Source organism: Solanum lycopersicum, chromosome 4 (assembly GCF_036512215.1).
Source record: "Solanum lycopersicum chromosome 4, SLM_r2.1".
NCBI lineage: Eukaryota > Viridiplantae > Streptophyta > Magnoliopsida > Solanales > Solanaceae > Solanum > Solanum lycopersicum.
The window spans coordinates 30,881,700-30,905,594 of NC_090803.1; the positions used below are offsets into that span (position 1 = coordinate 30,881,700).

Sequence of the window (23,895 nt, forward strand, 5' to 3'; positions counted from 1 at the left end):
CCTAATTGTGAAAAATTTATTTCATCAAATCGACAATTTGCAAATCATGCAGTGAATAAATCCCCCCTTAATGGCTCAAGGTAGCAAATTATGTAGGGTTATCAAACCCATCATATACACTTAGTATTCTCTAGGGGCCATTTTAATGCGCTGAGGTGGTGTTACTGATACATATACAACACAATTGAAAATTCGTAGATGAGCAACATTTGGTTCATGACCAAATATGAGTTGTGACAGAGAATATTTATTATAATGAGTCTGTATGAGACGAACAAGTGATGATGTATGTAAGGTAGCATGACCTCAAATTGTAGTAAATAATTTAGTTTTCATCAATTGAGGTCTTGCTATCAATTGTAAGTGCTTAATAAATCACTCACCAAGGTCATTTTGAGTATGAATATGAGCTACACGATGCTTAACTTTTATCCCCATTGATAAGCAATAATCATCAAAGTCTTGGGATGTGAATTGTACAACATTATCAAGGCGAATTGCCTTAATAGGATAATAAACTGTGCTCTTAATATCATTTTTGCCAATAATTTTGCAAATGATAGGTCACGAGATGATAAGAGGCACACATGATACCATCTTGAAAATGCATCTATTCGGATCATAAAATATTTGAACAACCCACTAAATGAGTGAATAATTCTACAAATATCCCCATGTATACGTTCTAAAAATTGAGGGGATTCAATGGTAACCTTCATAGGTGATGGACCTAGTAATTAGTTTGCCTTTACAACAAGCAGAACATGAAAATACATTATTTGTAAGAATCTTCAGGTTCTTTAATTGATGTCCATTTGAATTTTTAATGATTTGTCTCATCATTATTGATCCAAGTGACCTTCGAGGCTTTTAAAGTCTTCACTGAACTGACAGTGACTCGTGCTGATAACATGTTATTAAATAACCAACTTAACAAACAAATATAATTAAATTAGATTTACAAGAAGACCAAGAGAGAGTACAATCAACTCCAAACTTTTTTGGTGTTTTATTATCACTTTCATTTGTGAATGAAAGTAATGACTATTTATAGCCAATAAGTAATATACTTGTCCATTATAAGGTTATCCACTTGGCCAAGTGATGATACATCGCAAATGGGTGACCCACATAACATTTATTTATTTTTACAACATAAAGAAATATATTATTTGAAATTAATAATTAACAAATTAAAATATCAAAAAAAAAAATTCATATTAAATTTTTTATTAACCCTCCAAATTTTATTTGTTTCACACAAATGGAAAACAAAAAGGGTATATACGGCGAATGCTAGAAATTGTGAGATTGAACCTGAGAAATATGATGATCTTGTTTTTGGTGTTCCTTGTTATCTTTGTATATTTCTTCATCAAGTTCCTTACTGCTGATGGTAACTATTTGATATGGCTGCATCTTGAATTTGAATTTGATATGAAAAGAACACTGAAGTTTCAATATTTTGTTGTCAGGGGATTTCACGTTATTGTCAAAAGGGAAAGTGAAACGCGCAGAAATTGAAGATAAGGTTACCTATTTTTTTGTTTCTGAATTCTGATTATTAAGAAATTCGTAAAAAGCAAGTGTTTGGAGTACTATTTTCTTGATCAATTTTAAGCCCTGCAGGTTATTTGGATTACTGGAGCTAGTCGTGGAATAGGTATTTGGTTTTTACAGTTATGGTGTTTTTAAAGAATTTTTGTTAATATGAAACTACTGCTTTCGTAGTGCATAACAGTTGAACTTGTTGTCTTTTATACTATGAATCTATGATCATTTGTCTAGTTAACTGTCATAAGTTTGACCTTCAGTGCTTCGGGTTTGGGACTTTCATGCTGGGTCGAAACTCCTTGCAAGCGAAAGCAAGGGGTTTGCCTTCTGGGTTTAGCTGGTCTCATCATGTGTGGTTACATCTTGTGTGTGGTTTGCTAGCTATTGCGGAAGAAAAAATTAAACTGTCAGTAGTTTGTCACCCCCCTAAAGTATTTCTTCTACTGACATAAGGAACTTCTTATTGTTGCATTTACTTGTTATCGTCATTCTCATTCATTGGTATCTTTTGTATATTGGTGAAAAAGGGGAAATTCTTGCCAAACAACTTGCAAGTTTAGGAGCAAAACTCATTATATCTGCTCGAAATGAAGCTGAGCTACAGCATGTGAAGCAACAACTTAAAGGTAACACTTTCTAAGGGATGCAGGATAAGCCTTTTTCTTTCTTACTTCTCTGCTTACTATCCTGCTTTATACTTGGGATTATTGTATCTGTTAAAATCAGGAAAATATGCACCAAGAGATGTGATGGTTTTACCATTGGACTTGACATCTGGGGAGGAAAGTCTGAGATTGGCTGTAGAGAAAGCGGAATCATTTTTTGATGCAGCTGGAGTGGATTATATGATTCACAATGCAGCCTATGAGCGTCCAGTAAGTCCACAATATTTTTGATAAAGAAGCCCACAATTAATTGAACTTCCAGTATTGGCCAAATAATTCTCTGGCATCTGACTCAGGCTCTGATCGATTATATTAGTTTGTTTCTGCTTTCATTTGGATTCATTATGTTCATGGTGATAGTATCCCTTTTGGGCTAATGATATAAGGGCTTGTTATGAACAAACTCATCTTATGGAGTTTCTTAACCCGTGTATTTCAATATTAAATTAACAGATCATTAAGGAACCCTGTTAACATAGAGGATATTCAATTCTTTTGCCAGTCGTATAAAAAGCGTAGAACATGAGGGTGTTTTGAAGAATTGAACTCTTCAATATTTTCTGGAGATGGTTTGACCAAGTATGTCCTATTTTTATCTCAATCTAGAGAAACTGGGAACTTCTGTTATGGCGCTTGACGATTGAGTTGTGCAACAAAAAGTCACCCTTCACTTCTTAAAATATCTTCTGGTATTCTTATCAATCTTTATGTTTAACTTTTGTGCCTCCTATTTGGTTGGGCATGAAACAATATGATTCCACGCCAATCTTATATAATTTTATCAAAGTAATTTTAGAAGAAAACGCTAAAAGCATTCACACTTAAAAAAGTTTTTTGATATAAAAACCTTAATTTTGTGGAATTCTATGTAGCTTGAGGGTTGACACTTGCTGAGGATGTCAAATTAGAAGTTAGAACTTCAAGCAATGTAGCTGGTTTTAATGTAAACTAGTAGTTTCTAAGTAATGTAGCTGGTTTTAATGTAGACAGGTAGTTTTTAACTTTGTTCCCCTTGTAAAAACAAATGGTGCTAAATCTTTTATAACTATCACTGGAGTACATGCAGGTGGGTGGGGAGAGGAGTGAGAGAAATCACTATGAAGGACAATTTAAAATTTGCAACTTTGTCTTTGTAGCTTGCAGAACTTTAACATCTGGGTTTTCACCGAGTTTTTCTTTGATCAATTCAAGATGATTGTTAATGTTATGAAGATGTAGTTAGATAATATAATTCTCTTTATTGCAGAAATCTACAGCACTGGATGTGACAGAAGAAACTCTCAAGGTATCATGTCTTCATAAACTACGTTGGACTGATTAGGTCCATATCCATGCCTAGCCTATAAAGTTCCACCCTACTCAGTTCATGGGTTCTTTGCTTAATCATTTCAATCAGCGCTAGCAGATTCTCAATTCAGTAGTACACAACCACAACCACAAATAGTTCGTTTTACAAAAGATGTTAAGACACAATCCTTCTGAAAAATAGATGTTAAAATACAAGTAAGTGTTTGTCAACTGCAATATTATATCAACATATAGAATCCCCTTAGTTCTTATTGTTGGTTTCCAATGATATTTTTGGCTAGGAATATGTTCCTTCCAGATTATATTTCCTTTCAGTGACAATCATAAGCAATTTACATTAGGAAAGAAGACAAATTTCCAGAGTAAGTTATGTATAATGAGAATATCTGTATATCCTTGGTGCAGAAGTTGACCGGATGTGGTGACAGGGGCGTAACAAAGGAAAATTTACAGTCAATTCTGCATATGGAATCCTGAATAATCACCCAATCAGTCAAGACTAACAGTTGTGGCCATGGAAGCACATATGGGAAGTTAGAATTCCATATAAAATGAAATGCTTTATCTGGTTGGTAGTAACAGGCATGCTTAACTCATGAAATTTAAAGAGAGACATACAATTATCTTCAAGATGCTATCTTTGTGGTAAGGAAGCTGAAACTGTCATCTATGTTACATTGTGGGTTGACTTCTCAAATCTGGAACATCTTTCTATACATGAGGTATCAAATGGACAGTGCCAAAAAGCTCTTTGGAGTCTTTGGTGGAGAATGCCAAAAACATCTTTCTATGTTGTTGAAATGTATTTGGTGGACTGTTAATTTTGAAGTCAATACTTGGAGGTGAAGCGGGTGTCCTCCCAACACATACTTAGGTATGCCTTTGGGGGCAAAATCCAAGTCTATGGAAATCTCGGATGGGGTGATGACAAGTGTAAGAAGAGGTTAGCAAGGTGGAAGTCTCAGTACCTTTCACTAGGGGCAAGACTAACTTTGATTAATTCTGATGCACTTCCAACATATATGATGTCATTATTTCCTGTCCCGCTAGGAATCATCAATAGTTTGGATAGCATCAGAAGAAAAATTTTGTGACTAGAGAACAAGGAAAGGAGAGGGTATCACTTAGTCAAAGGGATCAAGAATATGAAGAACCAGAGCAAAGCTTTGAGAATGAAGTGGCTTTGGAAGTACTCAAATGATAATCAGAATATGTGGGGCTCAGTCATAAAGGAAAGATATGAAGAGAGTGATAATTGGATGACAAAGGAGGTTACCACCCCTTATTGTGTTAGCTTATGGAAATCCATTAGAGAACTTTGGAATGAATTCAAACAAAAAACCAAGATCAAAGTGGTAGATCAGTAGATGACATTAAAACTAGATTCTGGAAGGACAATTGACATGCAGAAGGAAATATGGAGACTCTCTTCCCTAACATCCAAAATTTAGTTCTTCAGCAACAAAGTACTATAGCTGACTTATGCACTCTTCAAGGGTGGAATTTTGTATGTAGAAGACACCTCAATGACAGAAATTCCAGGAGTAACAAATTTTTTTAAAAGCATTGATCAGTTTAGTGGTCTGGAAACAGGGCTGGACAGATTGCAGTGGTCGGGAAGCAGGAAAGGGATTTTTAAACTAGGTGCAACATACAAGAAGTTGAACCATCAAAATCTACAGTTACTCAGGTGGCATTGGAGACATATATGGAAAGCCAAAATCGCCTACAAGGTGTCTTGCTTTGTGTGGTTGCTGGCTAAAGAAACAGACACAGGAGAATTTAATGAAGAGGCGAAATACACTTTACTCTAGATGTTTTTTCTGTGGAAAAACTTCAAAAACAGTCAATCACTTGTTCATCTAATGTGAAGTCACTGGCCAGTAGTTCCTGAGACTTAAAAAGCATGTCCTGGTCCATGCCTGGGAGAATTTCAGAGGCTTTATATAGCTGGGAAGAAGAAGGGACACAAGCAAAAAATAGAAGTAACTGGAGAATTGGTCCCTGCCACTCTTTGGTGGACAATATGGAAAGAGAGGAACCTTAGAGTTTTTGAGAATAGGGAGAGTAGTATGCAACAAGTCAAACTGAATTGTAATGTGACCATGTGTTTTTGGTGTAATCAAATTTACTCTAATGATACGGTCTCTATCATTGATGTCTTAGACTCATTATAGGGATAGGTTGGTATTACTAGAGTTCCTTGTGTAAATACTGTTTTCAGTAAAACCTATGTACTGTTCTACAGAAATAGAAACAATTACCATTTTCAAAAAAAAATAAAGGATAGCTTTTTCGGTTTTAGCTTCACATTTATGCATATTGGTTTGGCACTGTGTTTGTGCATTGATATATAGAGATTGTTACCATTCTTAAAAAAAGAAGAAGGGAAGAGGTGAAACTTGGAGACTTAGAGGGAGCTTGATCACAGAGTTTTACAATTACTGCAAAAACAGGAGGATGGAGGGAAAAAGGAATTCAAACAACACGAAGGAAATTATAAATATCATTTGAATTTCATTTAGTCTCAAATGTACATCATATGGGCTATGTATGTTTTCTAGGTGTCTAGCTTGTAAGAGATGTCAGTTTGTGTATAATTAACTTGGCAGAAAGAAGTTCTTTAGATGCAGGCCCTTTCTGGTATAATATATTGGAGTAACTTTTATTAAAAAAGGGGAAGCTGTTTTTTTTCTTCTTTTTTTTTTGGTTGGACACTTTTGTCATCTAAAGCATGAGCATGTTTTTATGGTTTTGCTATCCATCTCTACGGAGGATTTGTCAGAAAAAGAGTCCTGAGGTTCTTATGACTCTTCATTAGTTTTTTTGAACAGATCTGTTCTGTGGATATCCATCTACCCATGGTGACCTGATAATATATGACATCTGATTATGAAATGTTTCTTTTGTGTCGCTTCAAATACTTATATCATATCTGATCTGTTAGTAGGCAATGTTAAATGTGAATGTCGTGGGCCCCATATCAATGACGCGGATGCTTGTGCCTTACATGCTGAAGCGGGGAAGAGGACATCTTGTTGTGGTAAGTAGGATTATCAGAGGTGCGATTAAGTTTGGTGACTAAATTATCTTGATGCCATAACCTGATAGCAGAACTTGTTCCGGACAAAAATTTCTACTAAATTATTAATTACGAAAATACTTAACTTACAAATCTCATACAAAATGCTGGCTGGTGGTTTACCAAGGTTGTTGCAGTATAGTCTACTAATGTTATCTTAATTTAGTACAATCTTTTAGGATCACAGTTCTTTTCTGGTTCTTCTCTTATAGAATTCTGATTTTCAGAGTCGTTCTTTTCTATGCAAATTTTTTATGCAGGCAGGTGAAACTCAAGTAGATCCATACTCTAAAAGGAATATAATAACACAATAATTCTCTTGGGAAAACTGTTTTTATCACGTTCTTATGTTAATCAGGTGGTTGTTTTTTAGTATGCCCTCGCGGCAGGACTCTGGAAAGTTTCTCCACTTTTATAATCGTTCTGTTCCACTATTAATATGTGCAAGAAATTTAGTTTTCTGTACATTATATACCCCTGGATGAGGCGATGGTAAAAAATAATAATTTGTTTTGTTTTTATACCTAGATGAGCAGTGCAGCTGGAAAGACTCCAGCACCAGGTCAGGCGGTATACTCGGCTTCTAAATTTGCAGTAAATGGGTATTTCCACTCCTTGCGTTCTGAGGTATGCATCATTTTTTTTATAATTTTATTAATAATTGGGGAAACCCCCTCATATACAAGCTGCATACCTAAAACGAGAACCTACATTGAAACATGATTCTCAAAAAAGGAGGCCCAATCTTCTAGACAAACTTCGGTCTCGTGGGAACACCAAAAGTAAACTAGAAACAGAAGATTATTTGCAACTTTACGATATCTTGTTCAACCCCTTCAAACACTCTCCAATTTCCCTCTCTCCAAATAACCACAACAGTGCTAGCGGGAAACCTTTAAAGCCATAGGACTCCTTTTTCTCCTCCTATAACTCCAGCTATGCAAAACCTCCTTCACTGTTCTTGGCATCACCCATCGCACCCCAAACCAATTAAGAATTACTCTCCACAAAAGTTAGCCACTTGACAATGGAACAAGAGATTATCCACATCTTCACTCAAACTTTTGCACAGGAAGCACCAACTAACATAGTTGATCTTCTTTTTTTGTCTGGTTTTTCGCTGTCAATATCACACCCTTGCTGCCAACCATGCAAAGAAACAGTCCTTCCTCAGACCCCTGGGTACTTAAATAGCACAATGAGGGAAAATACATTAAACTTTTATTATTAACCTCTCATAAATACCATCGAAAGGTGAATTAGCCATCTCTACTCCATTGTTATCAAAAGAAAAAATCACAAAAAAGCTCTAAGCTCCATTGGGGCTTTAAGTGCAAAGTGCAAATAAGACGTTGACTTTACTGAAAAAAGACGCAAGGGGAAAAATATACAATAAATATGTTTAGTCAAGGCTAATAATTTAAAAGAATGACAAATATATGAACAAAGAAATTGAAAATAATAACGATAAAATGAAATAGCAATTGTTTAGTTTGGTCTCTTTAGAAGAGGTTCATTGACAAAGAAAAGTATGTCTTGGAACCTTGATGACGACACTAAAGCGCACATTAAGTAAGGCGAAGCGCTCAACATGTTTTGAGCCTTGCTTCAGGGCTTAAGCATTGTGCCTCTGATAACACTGTTCTACTCTCTCACCATCTCCATACATCTCATCTATTAATAAGCAGATCCTCTCCATACAGTAACTCAACCAAATTAATAAAATTATTCTAACTCCCAGTCCTGTAGATTCATCTTGAACCTCAGATCCAAATGAACTTCCCCGTCATGAGACCTCAAAACATGATGGACTGACATCTCTTTTTGGCAAGACACTCTATATATGTTAGGGATAACTTCCCGCAGCTCATCCTCCCCACACCACTAGTGTGACCAGAAACTAATACTTCTGCCATCCCCAACTTCGGAAGAATTATATCTACCGAAGTCTTCCGTTCCTTCATAATACTCCTCCATAAACCACACCTAAAAGGTGTTTGATATTGTTAGTCCTTCACCCACCTTCCAAAATGCCATACTTTTTTACTACCACCCCTCCAAAACACATTCTCCTCCACCCCAAACCTCCATAACCACTTCCCATAGCGACGTTTTGTTGAACCCGTGATCTTTCACACCAAGTCCTCACCATTCCTTTAGAGATGTGACAATTCATCACTAAGTGAAACTTTTTATATCCCTCCGTTGAGTTCCATTACATTTTCCACTAAAGTCTTTCCACCTTTTCTGGCACTTTACAAGGAGCCTGTCGGAGTGACATTAAATATGTGGGGATGCTAGATAAAGTACTTCTGATCAATACTTCTGTTAAAGAATGAAAAAAAGGCTTGGACAATCCTCCTCCCTTAGAGCTAGCTTTTGGGGTGTGAGTTAGATTTAAGTCCTAATTTCACATGGTATCAGAGTAGGACCCGTCTTACCCCATGTTGGGCCCCCAAAATCAAAAATGCCCATGCACTACATGCTAAACACTGGGCGTGAGGTGGGGTTGTAAAGAATGACCAAAGTCCAACATTGGTGGTTAATGAGATGGGTGATCTCCTTATAAGACTTAGGCAATCTTCCTTCCTTTGAGCTAGTTTTTGGGGTGTAAGTTAGGCCTAAGACTTAATTTCACATTTGCTAGCCTCGAAAGACCATGAGTAAGAAGAAAAACGAGAAATATACCAAAAGACACAAGTTTAAGTGGTTCGATCAATCGACCTACATCCGTAAATGAGATAAACAATCCACTATAAATATGAGAGTACAAAATATAGAGATAAATTACCTCAACCAGCTCACTCAGAATACATGGGAGGTTCACACAAGTGATAACGTATCAAACTTGTAACTCATAAATTCTCCCTCTAACCAAAACTATCAAATCCCTTGAGACTACATTGTGAATGCTGATTAAGTTAGAAAGAACATACCTCTATTTATAGAGTCCTAAACCTTTTCCTATAAGAAAAGAACTAGCAAATTCAAAACCTTTTCCTAAAAGGAAAACCTATTTATGGTAAGAAAAACAGCGCAAATAAATCCTAACAAATCTCCCCCTTTGCCAGAATTTCTGTCAAAATAAATTTGTCCACCTTTTTCACATAATCTTTAGGATCTTGCATCTCGTCTCCATATTCTCCATCAAATCTACGTCTCAAAACAGAGAATTCATATGAAAAATTTCTCCAATAAAAATCTTCAGTATTGTCAAAAAGGTTGCGGCTAGAACTACACTTGCCATGATAAACCCTCATTTCTAACTTGGCTCCATCATTGAACCATGACTCTGATACCATGTTAAATTTTGCTCTCTCTAAAGTGACGGTTGATAGGAAGAGAGAGGAAAACGACGCACCAGTGAAGGGCTCGTCTCACCCAATGTTGTGGCCCCTAAAATAAAAAATGGCCCACGCACCAAGTGCCAAGTACTGGGTGTGAGGTAGGGTATTAAAGAATGACCAAAGTCCCACATCGGTAGTTAATGAGAAAGGTGTGTGCATGTTCCTCCTCCTACTCCCATCAAGCATGATAATCATGAACTGCCCCTTACTTACCTACGTCACCTCTATTTTTTTCTCATCCCTTAAGATTACTATATCCCTTGCATTACCTATAACTGGAACCTAATCATACTTCACCTACTGTTCCCCATACGCTTCTAGCAACCATGTCTGTCATTACTTTTACTTTCGACTCTTGAAGACACAAGAGATTCGACCTCCAATCCTCCCTTCTTTGACGTTCTATGTAGTGATTTTAACTTCCATGGACAGAGTCTTTACCCTCATCGCCCCTCCTTTCTCCATTGTAGCACCACTCCTTTCCCTACTTCTACATCTCCTCTCATACTCTATCATTTTACCTCCCCCCTCCTCCTTCCCCAATATTCTATCACTCCCCTCCCTACAATCTTCTCCCATTTCCTATCTTTTTTTGCCTCTAGTTCTATATACCTGAGCAAATCTAACACCTTCCTCTCCTTTCCTTCAAATAACACCCCAAAAAATTTCTCCAATCTAAGGTATTTTCCTCCCACCCCACCTGTCATGTTTCTTTTGTCCTCGACTCAAGCTAACGATATCACATCTTCTATCTGTATGTCTTTACACCCGCTGACAGTGCCAATCATCAGCAGTTAATTAGCTGAAAGATGACAGTCAGCTCCTTCCCTCACTGTGTATAAATAACTCCATTTGATTTAATACAGGCCCCTTGGCTACTCCCCACTCCCTTTCCACTGATTTCTGGAAGAAAAGGAGCCAACTGAGCGATGCTGGCAATAACAGAACCTATATCCAGCACGGCGAGGTTGCCGGCTGAACTCCAGCCTCAGATTTAGCATAGAAGGCTCGCCCAGTGGTAGACTTCCCAGAACCCGACACCCATCGTCTGGTCAAAATGACTCCATACTACCCCTGATATGTAACTTTCAAGTTCACCAGAAGCAGATTTCCGGCCTTCTGACACACCTGAAACAGAAGTTGTGACCTTCTGCTGCTCCCCCACACATGAAACAGAAACCCAGGTCCTTCACAGCGTTCACAAATTAATTAGGAGGATGGAATAGCCAATTCCTTCCACTTTTGCTTTCCGGAGCCGGAAGAGTAGGTGTTTGGCTCTTCTTCTCTTTCAAAGGGATCCGCCAATTCAAATTTCTATTCCTGGTTAAGTTACTTGCAATCTGGCCATTATACTTTCTCTGAGTTGTGAACCGGCTCAATATGCCCCTCCAAACTGGTTCACTAATCCAAGGGTAATTCTGTCTTTTCACCTTATAAGAGCTTTTCTTCCTTTCCACTATTCAACTTTTCCGTTGCCTCTTTCTTGTTCTCAATGATTTGCCTCCCCCATCCAAGTCTTCTGGTGGAAGACGACCACCCTTAACATCTATCCTGCCTCTCTTACCCTCTATTCTTCCTCCCTTCTCAGCGTTACTGTCGTTTGCCTCCATCTTTGGAGGGTATTCAATGTATAACCATATCCTAAAACCCATTCACCAAAACGGAACAGCTTGTTTGACAGTTGACAGAAGTCAGATCTCATTATATCTGGTAGGCACTATTGATCTAAAAGTAGGTTCAATTTTTTAATGACTTGAGGGGTGTTGTGTCTCATCACCACCAAACAATGAAATTATTCAAGTATGAAAGATTCATTTATACATAGCAGAAGATGTCCGCTTAAGCTGGTAGCTGAATTTGAACCAGTATGGTGTTTGATTCCAACATCCATAATATTATCATTATTATTCTAGCTTCCTCAATACCCCTCATAAATGGTCAAGAGCCTTTTTATTATCATCTTCTTGCTTTCATTTATCTTAGCATTCATCTAGTTATTTTTCTGTGCAGCTCTGTCGTAAAGGAATCAAGGTTACTGTAGTTTGCCCAGGTCCTGTAGAAACTCCCAATCCAAGAACTGGTTCAACCGAGGTGATTATCTTTCTTTTTATTCTGATTAGATGTGTTTTCTGTTGAATGTCTACAATAATACGGTCTTACTTCGTTATGACTTCATTATGATCATAAAACCCTAGTTTTGTCTTTCACTGATTAAAAAACACAATTACTTGATACTCTGCTACTTACTACTTTTGAAGAACATAAAGATCGTTTACTATACAAATTCTACCCTTTCCCCCCTTCCGAAGATAATACGACGACCTAGATCCAAACCCATATTCCTCATGAGATCGACCCTAACCTTGGTTAGGTTCTATATTTGAACAAAGACCACTTTTTACTTCTTTTTGGAGGTATAATTGGGCCATTTCACTAGCCCCTTTCCCTTTTGTGACAGAATGCTCATGTAGCTTTCATGTTCGTTGTATTTCCTAGTACCATAAAAGTCACTTGATCCTTTGTCCTCCATCTCCTCACCATATTCTTTTGATCTTTCGAAGGCTCCTTGAGGATGAAGCAAATCCATTACATACCCTTCTTGTTGATGGTTATTCTTCTCAGCCTATTTCTGCTTCTCTCAACCCAGTCGAATCAAATATCATTGTCTGAAGTTGATCTGATGATGTCAAAAGACTTGAAGCAGCATTAGAATAAATTCTAATTTCCTCCCATGAGAAAAATTAGTACAAATCAAAGGAAAATGGAAAGAGAAAGGTTTTTGTCCGTTACCACAGTGGGTGATTACTGATTACTGTTGGAAGGAAGTGAAGGGTCTAAGTCCAGTGAACCTAGCCAGAGAAAGGAGCTTCGACAAACCTAGAAAGTAGGAGAGAGAAAAGTCTTGGTAAACGGGCCTGGGAGAATTTTTTGGTTTGCGTCTTCCCAAATAGAATCTTATAAAACTTAGTGTGTGATGATTGTAGTTCTGGCTATATATGCTTATGCTTTTGAAACTTTAGTGTATTTTTAAAAGGGATTACATAGCATTAAAGCTTTCATCTGTCTCCTATGACACCTCTGCAACAAGAAATTGCTACTGTGGTACTCTTTTATTACATAGAGAAGAATTTATCTGATTTGGACTCTATATAAATTTCCTCTCTGTAACAAGTCCATTTTTCCTTCTTTCTGATACATTTGGATCATGTGAATAATTTTTGCAAATTGTCCTGTTAAATCTTTATTTTAAAATTCTATATAGCGGCGTGTTTCATCAGAAAGGTGTGCGGAACTGATAATTGTTGCTGCCAGCCATGGTATCAAGGAAGCTTGGATTTCTTATCAGGTTTGATCAAGACATTTAATTAGCATTCAAATTTTCAGAATTTCATTAATCATTGAGGATCTGCCATATTTATTATGCCCTCTGTCCCATTTTTTATGATGTAATGTAGTTTGACTTGGCATGATGTTTAAGAAAGAAAGAAAGAAACAAGACTTTTGAAACTTGTGGTCTAAAATAAGTGACAAGTGATATGTGTTTCTGTGGCTATAAATCATTTCACTAAGGGTATAACGGACATTTTAAAATTAATTTATTACTAAATATAAAAATGTGTCATTCTTATTGACATCGACTATAAAGGAAACTGAGTCATATAAAATGGGATGAAGGGAGTATAATTTTAAATCTGCAAGGGTGTATGTGCCACTGATATCATTTATAGTTATCCTTATCCTGTGCTTTCATTCTTCTCCTTTAAGTAGGTGGTGATGGGGGTATTTATAGATAGGGATACTGTCACAACTAAATTTTATGGGTCCGTGAGTGGCACCTAGTAGACTAACCCTACCAAGCGATAGTGTATCTCAAACTAGCAAGACCACAAACATCTATTCCATGGGACATAAAGTACTAATATAAGCTTAACATACACAATACAAGTTTTAGGTTTACAACCAAACTACACCCACTAATGAGTACTTGGAGCTTTGACTCTAGATTTCAGTATTATTATGCAACTGACAACGAGATAACAACTCAATCACCAATGGAGGAAGAGTGAGGCTCGCCACTGGTAGAAGATGGCTCTTAAGCTGTGTTCACTTGCTGAACTTTGGGACTTAAAACCAAGTAGTTCAAGAAGCTTCATTGACCTCTTAAATGGTGAAAAAAGTAATTAAAAAAGCATGCACTTCAATGTCAAAATCATATTCCTCATATGCATTGAAAAAAAACTCAAATAATAATATACATATAAATTATGATAAATCGTTTAAAAGTCATTCATATCCCAATCAAATGCTGCATGTAGGTCATAAACATATCTTACCTAGGAAGGTTCCATATCGACACTGACATAATACATCATGTGTTCATCTTGGCGACCAACCCATCTTCCCTGATCTATTGGGAACTACACCTACTCATAATGCCGTACAAGTTGGATAAACAAGAGTATGCTAGCAAGACCCAAAATGAATCCAAGTACCGTACTACGATCATGTACTGGATAAACATAATCCAACACCAGCATGTATGGTTCTGGCGCGTTGAACCCGTACGTCCAAGTACCCACTCAGTTATCTAAGCGTTTCTTCCAATACATCACCAATACAACCATGAGGCTTACTGGACAGCGTAATCATTAACAAAAACATACCTAGTGTAATCCCACAAGTGGGTCTGGAAGAGTATACTCAGACCTTACCTTCTACCTTGGGAGGTAGAGAGGTTGTTTCTAATAAACCCTCGACAAAACAAAGAGGAAAAAACATAATCACCATTTGTGAAAAATTAAATCATTTGCATCTCCTTTCCTTGTTTGTATGTCATAGATCGTAACTGTTAAGAGTATGAAAATAAGTACAAGCATCCTCTGAATTGAATTGTGGTCATGCAATTTATAAATTTGGTGACACTCGCACACGCTCATTCCCCATGCACGAGAGCAAATCAAACTCATATTCATATTCATTGAGGGAATGATCTTCTAAAGGTTAGGTCTCCACGTACTTTGAATCCGAGCTTAAATACTTGTTACTAGAATTTCAGTATCCCATATTGTGGTCAAGTCACACATATATTACGTATAATTGAGTGCGATTCATTCTTAAAGATGGGGGATTTTCAAGTCGATAATCTACTTGATGAGAAATATTTTTTGTATTATGTCAGCTGGAGTAAACATTAGAATCAAATTCCATGTAATATGTTATTCCGTATGAATATGTGATGTAATCAGTTGTTCAATATTCTTCTTCTTTCTTTCATCATATAGAAAACAGGAGAAGTAAAATCCTTGTCACAAGGATATACATCCTTGGTAAGGGCAAGAGAACAAAATATGGTGAGATTAAAACTCATGCAGCAGATGTATTTAGGATAAGGTTAGCTTGGTATCTATTTTTTTGAACTACCAAAAGATCAAATGCTTTAGTGATGAAGTAAAACACCCAAATCCCAACAAAGCTTTCTAGTATATAGACAAAGAAAATGGTGATAGAACATACAGGTTGGAGTTTGGTTGTCGGAGCAGTCTCAATTTATGGACTTAATTCCTGCACAAGCTACTATAAATAGGAGATGTTTGGCAGTTTAGATAACTAGGTCTGCTAGATGGATACGAGGCGTTCAGATAATGTCGGCAAGTGTGTAATTACAAGAATCTTATTACTTGGTAATCAAGTCTACATTGCAGATTTATATATTTACTTATTAAGTGATTCATACATGTAAACAATTCCATGTTAAATCCAAATAGGAGCCAATGTATCCTTAACATGGTAAATAATAATGAGTCCCTATACTTAAAACATACGAAATTTTTACCATGGGTGTGAGGCACAACCAACAAAATTTGTGTGACAACCTATTATAAAGAGATCAAAGAAATTAAAGGTTTTGCCTCTATTATCATTTCTACTTTATTGGTACTAAGATAATTTAAATATCATAAAAAATTAAATTGATTTTATTTTTGATGATAATTTAAACATCACAAAAAAATAAACGTTGGTTGAAAAGTAAAATTATTTGTGGGACCACGACGCCACTTGTCAAACATGGGAGAGCCTCACACACCTTTTGTTGGTTGTGGCACACCTGTGTTAAAATTTTTCCTGAATGTACTGGATGAAAACCGATAAGGATATTTTGAATAATCAAATAGTGGGATATTGGTATCTTACTACCATTGTGTCGTAGTGTACCATTAAGTCGTAGGTTAGCAAAACCCTATATAGTTTTGTATTTTGATATCATTAGTGGCGGTTAGTCTTGTAAATTATTTTTTATCATACATATGTAAAAAATATCCCTTGAATTTATATAAACGATGTATGCTTTATAAGGTTAAACCTTTGTACCCTATTACCTTTCACTAATTAATGAGAAAGTAAGATGCCCATGATGATATTATATGTTTTAATATGATGAGAATGTTCCTAGCGAGAAACTGTTTTTCTCATGGTACTTAAACTCTTATCTTTAGAGTTCACACGATACTTATCAATATTTATAGCATGCTCAGGGTAGGGGTATTACAGATAGCTTCTATTAATTTTCTTTATATCCTATTGTTTTAAATAATATACTTATGATCATTTTCAAGTGAACGTACTACACCAACATTAGCTCTTTATTTAGTTTAGTTGAAGGTTTGTCCTGTGACAGTGTCTGATATCTTTTAGCTATATATTATGGAATATGTAAGAACCATAAACTGCTCGAGTGTTGATTGTCCCATCCAATTCACATAAATAGGACTCCTACTCCCGATACTCTATATTAAAACTTTCATAATCTGTTCTGTACTCGTTTTCTTTCATAATAATTTCTCTTGCACTCGTGCAAATGGCTACTAGTAGCACTAATATTTTGGCTACTGATGCAGCCTGTACTTGCTGTTATGTACTTGATGCAGTATATGCCATCGGTTGGCTATTGGCTTATGGACAAGGTATTGTATAGTTACTCTGCAAAATTTTGGTTCTTCCTAATTCGAAACTGTTTTGAGACTAATGGACTATAAACTTAAAGTTATATATACTTACAAATTTAAAGATTTACATTGTTCAAGCTGGTGAGGATTTAAGTTATATGCAATGATGCTGAAAGAACATTTGGTCTGCTACAGCAGAGCACTTAATATGCTTCTTATGTAGGAGTTGCCTACAATTTCTTATTGCATAATTTGATCTAGTGCATAAAATAACTCACAAGTATTAAACTTTTTAGTAGATTATGGCAAGATGCGGATATATCTATCTCATTAGCCTCTAAACAATTTATTCTTATACAGATCGGTGAGAAACGTGTGGAAGTTGGTGCACAGAAAGGCAACACATATTCCATCAATTTGCTCTTTGACAAAAAGAAGGAAAGCTAAAAGTAATGTTTCTCATATGTTCCGCTGAATATTACCATTTACCGCATATGTTCCTCTAATAGTGTGCACCATTCTACTTGCTTTCGTTAAGTTCCTCGGCCTCAAGCTATGCCAATGAATAGGAGTATCATATGCTTTGTTTGTCAATGTTTGATTATTGAGATGTGGTAACTGTTTCACTTGATCGTGCATCAGAATTATCACAACTGTGGTCTTGTTCTAAGATTTATCTTAAACGATTTGGTTCTAAATATTTGTCCCTTTTTTTTTTTTTGATAAAGTCGTTTAATCATTCTTTTTATGGTTTCTCCCTTCTCCAACAAGACAATATAATCATTGAATACTCAATTAAGGAAGAGCTGAGAGTAATTAGTAAATTATCCCGTGTGAATAATGTTGTTGTGTTCAAGAGAATATTATATATAGCGGCATTTCACGTGCCTAATTTAGTGTGTTCCTGAATATAGTATATTTGCATAACTGAAATTACTTCAAGGCGATACGAAGTTGCTTTCCCAATTGAAATAGAAAAAATAAGTTACAAATCAATGTGAATTAGGAATGTCCAAAAGCGAACTGAAATCGGAAGAAAGTTGTATGTTCATTGGTAATGTGTTAATGGTTTAATGATTTTTGGTAACGTTTTTGATTTTTTTTATCATTGAGTTATTGATCCTTAACGGTTTGAGGTTTCTTTTAAAAGAATAATCGGTAGCGCGATAGTAAAATTAATAAATCATATTCATACCATTTTGATATATAAAATCCGATTTAGTTTCATATTTTTATTTCTGACACTCTCAAACTTTCGGTTATTCTACAATGTGTTAGTATTGTATTTTAGCAAGATATAATTTATCAACTCATGTGCATGACTTTTTGTTTTTTCACCATCAATTACTTGTTTTTTGTCAAATCTTAATGGTTAAATTGATAATGGTCAACAACCAATAAATTGATAATCGATAAGTCAATATCGTAATGGTTCTTTATGGTTTAGAATGTTTAAAAATCAGTAACTGATTGGTTGAACCGATAAATTTCAAAATCAGATTGAACCGATCGATACGCAGCCCATTGGAATATTTCATTTTCTTATAAGCAGATACGACCTCTATCTGCCATTGATACTAGGGTTTAGAGCAGATAAAGGCTTGATTGATTGTTGACTTTATCTCTTTGACAATTTCAAATATACATATTGATTGAAGGAGCACTGTATCAATGACAATAATGTGAAGCACCACTAATTTAATTTTCTATTTTGGGCAGTGCACCTGATGCAAGAATGAAGTCGGAAGCTAGTACTGAGGGGTTGCACCTAGCTGTTAAGTTGGTTAAGATTTTATTTGAAAAGAATAGTTTCAGTTTAATCTAAAAGGTTTTAAAAATCATTTTCTGTTATTGTTAATTTGCCTGAGATGTTTGAATGCTGGGCAATCAATAAACGTCTTTACTATTTAAGCATTGTAATGGTTGTTTTTTGCAACTATGTAGAGAATTGTTTAGCTAAATAGAGAAAAATCTTGTCTTTCACTCTTTGCATTTCATTTCCTTAGCTTAGTTGCATCATTTGGTATCATAGCACTTTCTTGAGCTTTGTCAATACACTAAAAAAGGGAATAAAGGTAGGGACATCAAAGACATGCTTGACAAAATGGCCATCTTTTCTGTCACGCAGAACCAAATCAATATGAGAAGTCTTTTGCTAAGCTGAAGGAGTGCTTGAATGCTTTAAAGAAAATATTAAAGGGAAGAACCATGAATATACAGAGGGAGGCAACTGGTGAGATCTACACTCCTTATTCTAACCAGCCCATGGCTTGGGTCTCTACATCTCAGATTGGGTATCATCCAACTATGGTTACTCCTGGTGGTAATCAAATGGGAATCGCTTTGCCTCAGTTCCAGTTACCTCTGAGGGGATCTATGCATCATACTCCTATTCACACATGCCATATGGACGGTTCCAAGGCCAACCACTGATGAAGACCTCGTGTCCATGGGCACTTCTTCAACCCTATGGCTAGGTTGTCCAAAATAGAGTTTCCCAAGTCAAATGGAGTACATCTTATGCCTTGGACCTACAAGGTAGAAACTTTTTCTTAGATGAAATATTTCCAAATCAGATTGTGAGTTTGGTTTCTTTACTCTTTGATGGCCTAGCCATAAAGTGGAATCTACCATATATATATATATATACTAGGTAAATTATTCGTGCTTACATGTGATTATTTGGTAATATTCATATTTTCGTTATGTACAATACACTGTCAAGAACATATTATCTTAAGGAAAAGTATTCCTCCGAAATCTTAAAGTGTTATCTGTTTTTAATTTTCATTTTTGTTATACAAAAATTATGAGCCATAGAGAGGTTTTAAGTATACGAAAGAAGCCTAAGAAGTCTCCCTAGAAATAGTTGGTCGGAATTAATGAAAATTTTTAAATTCGAAGAAGTTATCAAGAACAACATTATTCGACGTAAAAAAGAGATGAAAAGCGTCGAACGACAACACTCCCAAGTAAAGTGTAACATCAAGTCCATATAAGATCATAATTAACTAAATTTAAATGGACGACCTTGAACTCCTTTCTTATGAACCTCCATCAATCTCTTTTTTATCATTGTATGTGATATCAAGTATATGCTAAAAATGACCCTAATATTGTTACTATCATAAATGTTTTTTGTCATTGTCTTATAATAGTCATTACTATTTTTAAAGTTTCATATCACTAGCCCCGACTTATTTGGATTAAACCATAGTTATTGTTATGTCTATAATATGCAGTTACAAAAAAGTAATGCAATTATCAACCAAGCAGTAGGTTGAATCTGAATGTTCAAAACGAGATGTTCCAAAACCAAAATTTTGACACATAACATATTAAAATCTCACAACATAATTTTGTGAGCACTTGAACTAACAAATATCTAAAATAATAATAAGGATGTCATTACTTTCCTAACAATCAAAAAGAAAAAAGCTTGTTGCTTAACATATTTGTCAATAAGATAGTCTTTCGGGTTGTATCCAAGGTTACAATTACAAATGTAATTGAAAAAAACACAAGAAAGAGTTATTACTTCTTTATCAAAAAAATAAAATCTTTATCAAAAGAGTGAGATATCACTAAAGCAAAAATGATATTTAATGACAATTTATAGCTTCATTGTCATTAAATATGTATGAGGAAATCGATACTCTGAATAAATGTCCCTAAAGTTGATATCAACATTCAATCTAATGACAATCAATTAATGTCGATAAGATTGTAACACTCTTCGTGAACGTGCATATTTATTGCCGGTAAAAAGTTATTTTCGTTATAGTGTATTATGGACATTTATTAGTTTTGCGAAAACTTGATATCTTATTATGTCCAAAAAAATAGAAGAAGACTATGAAAAATTAGTTAACTTACGATAAAAGATGTGAACTAATTATCTCTATACAAATATTCTAGAAATAGTGCAATGGCATACAAAAATGTTGTACCTTAGAAAAAACAATCAAAAGTATACTAACTGTGGAAAGCAAGAGATTAATCATTTTTGTTCTTTTAACAAACTTCATCATTGTTCCCTATTAGTTATGAGATAATTATTGTTGTGTGCTATCAAATATAGCACAACCCACAAGCAATTTTTCCAAAAAGTATATGAAGAAAACATGTAGAAAGAAACAAAAAAGAAGATAAATTTTCAATCACCCTCACTGAAATTTTGAACATCATTAAAAAAAAGTCACAAAATAGCAAAAAGATTGCAATAGATACATGAATCACTATGGCTTATAGTAAAAAATTAGGCTTCACGCAATAGGAGGAAGAAAACTTTGAGGAATGAAACACATTTCTTAAGAAACTTAATTAATGTATTTGAATTCGAAAAAAATACAAATAATAGTGGTAGAAATAAAAAAAATTGTTTACCGAAGAATAAAAAATAATGAATTCAACTATCAACCATTTCAACAGAGTTATGAGTTGCTGAGAGGTCCAAGAATAGTAATGTCGCATTGCAATTAATATCATTTTTCTTTGTTTATATAAAGATACCTGTAGAAAGGGACAGAAGAGAAGATCAATTTTCAATCATCCTTGTTGAAACTTTAACAAAGTTAAAAAATTTCACCAAAATACGAAAAAAGAATTTGCCCTAGTTACATGAATCACTATGACTTAATAATAATGATTAAGCTCAATGAAGTAGGAGGAAGAAAACTTTGAAAAAAATTTCATAAAAACTTAATTAATATATCTACATTTGACTACCCTATAGCCGAAAAACACTACAAATTATAGTTGCAGGAAGTTCCTCTATATATAGATAATACAGGGTTAGTGTGAACAAATATTAATTGAGTCTTATAGAAAAGGTCACAACACTTACAAAAAGTTACAACCTTTCGGAAAAGTCACAATCTTTCATAAAAGTCACATTTTCTAATAAAAGTCCCAACTCTCCATAAAAGTCATATCTTTTCAAAAAAGTAACAAATTTTCAAAAAAAGTTACAACTTTTCATGAAAAGGAAAGGCTAGTTTTGAAAATACATAAATTTAAAATGAATTCCTTCTTTATGATGGCACCACGTAGGCGGGTGTATCCAAGTAAGGACTGATTCATGTTATGCTTTCCAACACTTCGAATATTGAACATAAATCTATGTGTAAAAAATCACTAAATTGCAAGAAATAGACAACATGAATCATGAGTCATTTAGTACAAAATTTAACACATAAAATATGATTTTTAGACATTAATAATAGAGTCGACAGTGACAAACATATTAATTAAAAAAATGGTAAAACTAAGATTTCACAAAAAAAGGTTCAAAATATGAAGAACTAAACACGCTAAGGTTCAACATTTACTATATATACATAAAAAAAAAACTATTTAAATTATATGTATAAATAGTGTAATTTTTCATCAAAGAGAATTTGAATGAACACTCTCGGCCTTACCTGACTCCCCCATATCTCAATAAAATAGATGGGTAAAGAATGATCATTTCAACTTCATCTCATATTATTTTTGATAAGATTGTATTTTGTGATAACAATAAATATAAGTGAATAGATTCATTTTCTAATTAGAGTGTCTTGCATATTTTCCTTAAACTTTTGTAACCCATAAAATTATTGTGGCAGTAACTCTTACTAATCTCTATGACTTCTTAACGAGCTTTTAAACAATTTTAGGAAATGACTGTTCAAATACATTTTGTACTGCAACATATGAATATGATTTATAGTTATATATGAAAAGTAACTTTTCAAACTACTTATCTATTTTTTTTCCAAATTTAATTAAGGAAATCAATGCGTTGATTTCCATATTATTAACGAAATCATGCATTTGAATTTTAGACAATATTATTTAACCACAAAAAGTAATCTTTCAGATTCCTAAGTTTTTGAGACTAAGAAAATAATGCATTATTTTTTAAGGGAAAATGCACAAATATCCCTCAATCTATGCCCGAAATTCCACAGACACACTTATGCTATATTAAGGTCCTATACCCTTCTAAACTTATTTTGTAAGTAATTCTACCCCTTTTAGGCGTACGTGACACTAGCTTGAAAAACAAAGTCAACCAGCGCTGGGCCCACAAGATAGTGCCACATAGGCCGAAAAGGGGTAAAAAATTATTAATAAAATAAGTTCAGGGGGTAATAGGACCTTCGTACAGTATAAGTGTGTCTCTGAGAATTCGGACATAAATTGAGGGAGTATTTGTGCATTATCCCTTTTTTAAAAGAATGAATTATATTGATTTAATACCTTTTTTACTTTTATTATTTAGTATACTATAAAATGATTAGCTACTTAATATTTAATTAATTAAATATTTTATAGTATTATGATTGTATGTGTGTGTATATACTAGGTAATTTACCCCCGCTTCATGCGAGCATAAACAATCTTTCTAAACTTTTCAAAAAACTTTTGCAGTAGTCGACTGATATAAGAAAACAAAAGAGTAAATTTTAGTAGTTTTTAGAACATTTCAACAAAAATGAATGATTTGACAGCATCACATATCTCAAGAATTGTAAATTATAATTAATGATTAAAAATATCTTGATATCTAATCATTTTTATCTGTTACATAATTTATCATAATATATGTTTGATAAATCATTGTCTTGTTAAAATTGAGTGATGTTCTAATATAGCGATAAAATATCATATTTTTAATTTATTGTACTTGAAAAATACAGAATTTGATAATTTTATGGTTAGAATAAGTTCATTTGAAAAAAAAATTGTGTAAAATTTTTCGATAATCAATATTATTTATAAATAAGTTAAGGCCATTAAAAAATGTACACCACAACAACATAAATAATTTTCTGTAGAGACAATACTTGTTTGAGGTCAAACGATCATCACTTTTCGTTATTGTTACTTTGTTACTCTAACAAAATATATAGAAGGAGAAAAATATATTTGAAATAACAATAAAATAATATTGTTGACCCTTTTAGAAGTCCATTCTTCAATAAACTGCTGCTCTAAAAGCCCTTCTA

The 23,895-nt window shown here is 34.4% G+C and overlaps 1 protein-coding gene across 2 annotated transcripts; it reads left to right on the top strand.

The window, feature by feature from the left end:
• The first annotated feature begins 1,187 nt into the window (after positions 1 to 1,187).
• LOC101253077 (uncharacterized) lies at positions 1,188 to 18,883 on the top strand. Of its 2 annotated transcripts, XM_010321269.4 has the most exons (13): positions 1,193 to 1,396; positions 1,476 to 1,531; positions 1,630 to 1,663; positions 2,082 to 2,180; positions 2,281 to 2,429; positions 3,466 to 3,504; positions 6,478 to 6,570; positions 7,138 to 7,236; positions 11,967 to 12,047; positions 13,219 to 13,302; positions 16,853 to 16,918; positions 17,261 to 17,349; positions 18,620 to 18,883. In XM_010321269.4, the coding sequence occupies exons 1-12, from the start codon at positions 1,294 to 1,296 to the stop codon at positions 17,345 to 17,347; spliced, it is 990 nt and encodes a 329-aa protein (XP_010319571.1). In that variant the 5' UTR covers positions 1,193 to 1,293; the 3' UTR covers positions 17,348 to 17,349; positions 18,620 to 18,883. The 2 variants fall into 2 exon arrangements, with proteins under 2 accessions (XP_004237237.1, XP_010319571.1); XM_004237189.5 differs by lacking the exon at positions 18,620 to 18,883 and having other exon boundaries at positions 1,188 to 1,396; positions 17,261 to 17,598.
• Positions 18,884 to 23,895: the final 5,012 nt, after the last annotated feature.

Bases quoted from the DNA above. Each gene is read 5' to 3' on its own strand.
- LOC101253077 (XM_004237189.5), top strand. From the start codon at position 1,294: ATGCTAGAAATTGTGAGATTGAACCTGAGAAATATGATGATCTTGTTT. The intron at 1,664-2,081 runs GTATTTGGTTTT...TTGGTGAAAAAG, and splicing joins TGGAGCTAGTCGTGGAATAG to GGGAAATTCTTGCCAAACAA. The intron at 7,237-11,966 runs GTATGCATCATT...TTTTCTGTGCAG, and splicing joins TCCACTCCTTGCGTTCTGAG to CTCTGTCGTAAAGGAATCAA.